Here is a 4,332-nt window from a genome sequence, read left to right as displayed (position 1 = left end):
TAATATTTTATATTGATATACATTTCATATTTGACATATGTAGCACCATGTAAATAGAAAGCATCAGATTCGCCAACGGTAGTGCCATCCAGAATACAATCTTTTGGATCTGATTTCCAAAACTTGAAGCATAAAGTGCAATATTTCACATTTGATTATTCAATATTTTGACAAAACTTCACCAAAGAAAGCTTGTAAGAAACAACAATTTTACTCCTTTTTAAAGAGCTCTCACAAAGCTTCACTTTTTATTTTATTTTTTAGGATTTGCAACATGGTATTCTGTTTCTCAACTCTAAAATGGGTTGTAGGTCTGTTTTAATATGGCAGCAGGGAAAACGACACAGGCCAACTAGCCATATTGTGCATGCATAAAATAGTCAAATATTAGACTATCAGCCAAAGGTAACAGACTCTCCCTATCTTTTGTTGTTGTCGTCCAAGGTTGTGTGCCATTAACATCTGTAGTGCAAATTCATGTCACTTGGTAGCTGTAAATATGTATTTCAAAGAAGGTATCATGGCATAAACAACTGATATAACCACTTTACCGTAGTGCCATCACACTTTGGGTTTTACAGTAATTTCCCTGCAGTTCTTTAAATATCATGATGAATTATCAGTCTTTAAGTTTATTCACCGGGACAGTGATATCCCTTTAACCATGTTAAATCCTCCAGCGTGCCCCAGTGTAAGTACACAATGGACAGGACTACCATGATGTGCATAATCTGGTGACTATTAAACCAGTAGTCAAACCGTCCAGGACTGAAGCGCTCTGGAAGGCGGGAAATATTGACTAGTCCTCCTAGCAATGCAAGAGTATCCATGGTGAGGTAGAGGCGAAGAGATGCAGGGCTTCCTCTGCCTGCGCCAGTCAGACGCAACATAAAGAGAAAGAACCGGAAGATCGCCTGCCAGGCGAAGGATTGCAGGCGGTGCACATTACTCTGAGCAGAGACAGCGCAGTGAACACCGTAGCCAGAGAGAAGGAGATATGCCAACGTCGCCACAAGGCGGGATGATGGGTAACACAACAAAGTTATGTGAACGATTGGCAGAGCACCTGCAAAAAGAAAAGTACAGGGAATTCATTGAATAATGGCTCTTGAAAGAATCAACAATCAGTGTCCCCTGCTGAAAAGAAAATAAAAACTGATAAAACCTGGTTGGCTGGTCTTCCAGCCTGGCTGAGCTGGTTTTAGCTGGTTGGTCAGCTAGTCTCCTAACCAGAAATGGTCAAAAGCTCTCTAAAACCAATCAACCAGATTAGGCTAAGTTTAGCTTTTTCTTTTTTTTCCAGCAGGGTCGGGGCCGCGAGAATGCAATTTCAACCAAGGGCGACCTCCCCTTGGAATGCGATTTCGAGGCCCCCTTCAGAAATATAAATGCCCCAATAAGTGTAATATTTCGAAATCAAAATGTATGTTGGTGCACAGCAGTGGTGATCTACTTCAGTGCTGTTTATAATGTCAAGGGGCTTCATTTTCCCAAATGGAAAGCATATTTATACTGTTCGATATGCTCACTATTCCTATGTGCCATTCACCAAATGGAAAAGGGACTGATTTCAGATGCCGCTTTAGTGTCTTTTTATTATGTAAGCGATGTTTCTGATTCTAGAGAGCAGGTGATTGCAGAAAACCTATAGCTTATAGATTACAATAAGGCTAACATACTTTTACTAAAAGTTCTTGATCAGTTCTTGCTTTCCCTGGGAATCGAACCCATGACCTTAGTGTTACTAGCGCAATGCTCTACTGTTTGAGCTGAAGAAAGGTTATTTTATAATTCTCCCGTAATTGAACAAAAATAGAAAATGGAAATGTAACTCCTTTACTTGGTATATTCATGCAATACCATGAATGAGAAAATGTATTTAAAATCTACAGCGTACTGTAAAACTGCATCATACTGTTTCATCTCGACTTGTGGCATATAGGGGAGAGCGGGGTGATTTGAGCCTGAGGGGAAGTTGAGCCACCCCTTGTTTCTAGAAACTTTAAACAAAATGGGTATTATGACCACACATATTTGAATATTTAAGCATTTTACTCACCCTGTGATGGAGAGAGGCCCATGGAATATTTGGTAACTACATTTAGGTTCAAAAAGTTTTTCATCACTTTTTAAAGTGATGTTTATATTTTCAAGGACTCGTGCTTCTTGTGTCTGAACAATTACAAATCTGAAAAAAATAAAAGAAAAAAAATCACACGTGTTTGTGCTTTAGGAGGTTATAATATGAGGCTATAATGTTAGCACTCTAAACTGCTGGATGATACAAGTTTGTTAAAATGGTAGGAGTGGATTAATTTGAGCCAAAGGTCCTGGGGTAAGTTGAGCCAGTGGCTCACCCCTTCTTATGATTATACAGTATTATTTTACTGTAATTATACATTATATTTAATTAATTTTACACCACACATGATTTGATTTTGTTCTGAACTTGATTTTGTTCTGTAAATTTTAAATAGGCCTTGTTTATGAAAATTGGCCACTGAAGTTTTTATGAAATTGTATTTCCCTGCAACATTTATAAGTGGGATGTTGAGTACTATTATCCCATTTCTGTAAGGTCAGTTTTTTTAATCTTCAATTTGAACTTTTTGTTCTGAAATGTTTTAATAATTTAAAAACGCCTTCAGACTTGTGAACTGTATCTTTAAATAAAACTTTTAAGTCATCCATCCATCCATCCATTCCATTATCCAAACCTATGTCCTTTTTAGGGCCAGTCCATCACAAGGCTCACACATAGATTTTAAGTAATTTTTATTGAATTTCTCGTCCTTTGATACAGCATGAGGTGAAAATATTCTGTTTTACTTCAGTATAATCAGTGGCACAGTTTAATGCCATGTGGCTCAACTTACCCTCTCCCTAGGCTCAATTTACCCCTCACTGGAGGCAAGTTGAGCCAAGAGACCACTTTTTTTTGGAAAGCCATATTTTGAAAGCAGTTTATTTTAGACCCAAATTAATTATTCCCAAGGATGCACCACATCCTGAAATTTATGTACATATTTAAGTTGGACCCATTACTGTCATGTGCTCGCTTTTAACACACCATAGGTAAAAACTGGTTCAACTTTTTACATTTAAAAAAAAAATCAAGGTTATAGAGGTACTTACATTGGACATAAATAATGTGTTAAAGTTGACGTGAAATGAAAAAAACTAACTATTTTCTAAATGCATGTTATAAACATGTGAGTATTTGTATTCTGAGTTAACTTTTTTTTTTTACATTTTATTATTATTATTAATTTACATGATGACCATCAGTGTTCCGGTGAAAACAACAGACTTCTCTCTGGTGATGTGTGCAAGACTTTTTTGATAATTCATTGCACTTGTATATACACATCACAATATAGAAGAAAATATATAGAGCTAGACTTTAACAATTTTTTTGTCGATTCATATTTAATTAAGGAATCAGAATTTTAATTGGCTCATCAATGCTGTGTATATAACAGGAATCTCTGTATAGTCCTAAATTTTGGAGCTTACCAAGAGTGTTGACGAGACAGACACCAAACATGTCGAAGCACAGCAGTGTGTCATAAATAGGTGCTCCACCCTCATGGTTCATAAAGAGATGGTAGAAGACTGAACAAATGGTGGGAGAGAGACAAGCCAAATAATGCACCACTCCTATCCACCACTCGATTTCAGCCCATGGGATACTCAAAGGCAAAACCAGCAAAAAACAGATGAAGGGGATACCTGATGGACAAAACACCAAGAAAAGAATGTGTTACAATATAAGATATGAGTGAAATTCATTACTGTGATACAGTCAATGCAATGAGCAAGCCAAATGTGTTCCCTAACATTCTTAATATTAGCGTTTTCAACCAAACGTCCCCTGTAAATTGGAGACATACCCTGTAACTGATTTTTGTATTTTGAACAGTATTATACTGTAATATGTACAGTAAGATACTGTAAAATGTGTATACAGTATTTCACTGTAAACCGCAAAGGATTATGGGAAAATATACGGTCACTACTGTATTTCCTCACTACTGTAAATCAATTTACAGTAGTGAACTTGCCCGCGAAAAACTGACCAACGGCAAGGGAGTTATTTTTTGACTGTTTGGCGGAAGTGGCTGTAAAAGGACAAAAGAGAAATGCACCGTTAACTCGACGAAAGGTTAGTATATTATTTCAGTTTTATGCAAAACTGCGATATTTAAGATGTTTTCACTTGTTAACAGCAAACACATTATTCATCGTGTCATTTTTCATGTCGGGAGTTGGAGCCTTTTTTTCCCTGACTGACGGCCGGAATGCTGCCAAACTGGCGATTACATTGACAGG

General features: G+C 37.0%; 1 protein-coding gene across 1 annotated transcript in view; it reads right to left on the bottom strand.

The window, feature by feature from the left end:
* Window positions 1–4,332, bottom strand: part of LOC107674534 (progestin and adipoQ receptor family member 4-like) — a 7,728-nt gene continuing 3,396 nt past the window's right edge. The window contains exons 2-3 of the mRNA XM_016468525.1: window positions 3,517–3,732; window positions 1–1,066 (exon numbers count right to left, since the gene is read on the bottom strand). Of these exons, the coding sequence (XP_016324011.1) occupies window positions 633–1,066; window positions 3,517–3,732 (650 nt within the window). The 3' untranslated portion in view covers window positions 1–632. The remainder of the gene's footprint in view (window positions 1,067–3,516; window positions 3,733–4,332) is intronic.

The sequence above is a fragment of the Sinocyclocheilus anshuiensis genome, unplaced genomic scaffold, assembly GCF_001515605.1.
Source record: "Sinocyclocheilus anshuiensis isolate Anshui unplaced genomic scaffold, SAMN03320099.WGS_v1.1 scaffold890, whole genome shotgun sequence".
NCBI classification, from domain to species: Eukaryota; Metazoa; Chordata; class Actinopteri; order Cypriniformes; family Cyprinidae; genus Sinocyclocheilus; species Sinocyclocheilus anshuiensis.
Note: the sequence above shows the minus strand (reverse complement) of the source record. Positions and strands in the feature narration are given on the sequence as shown.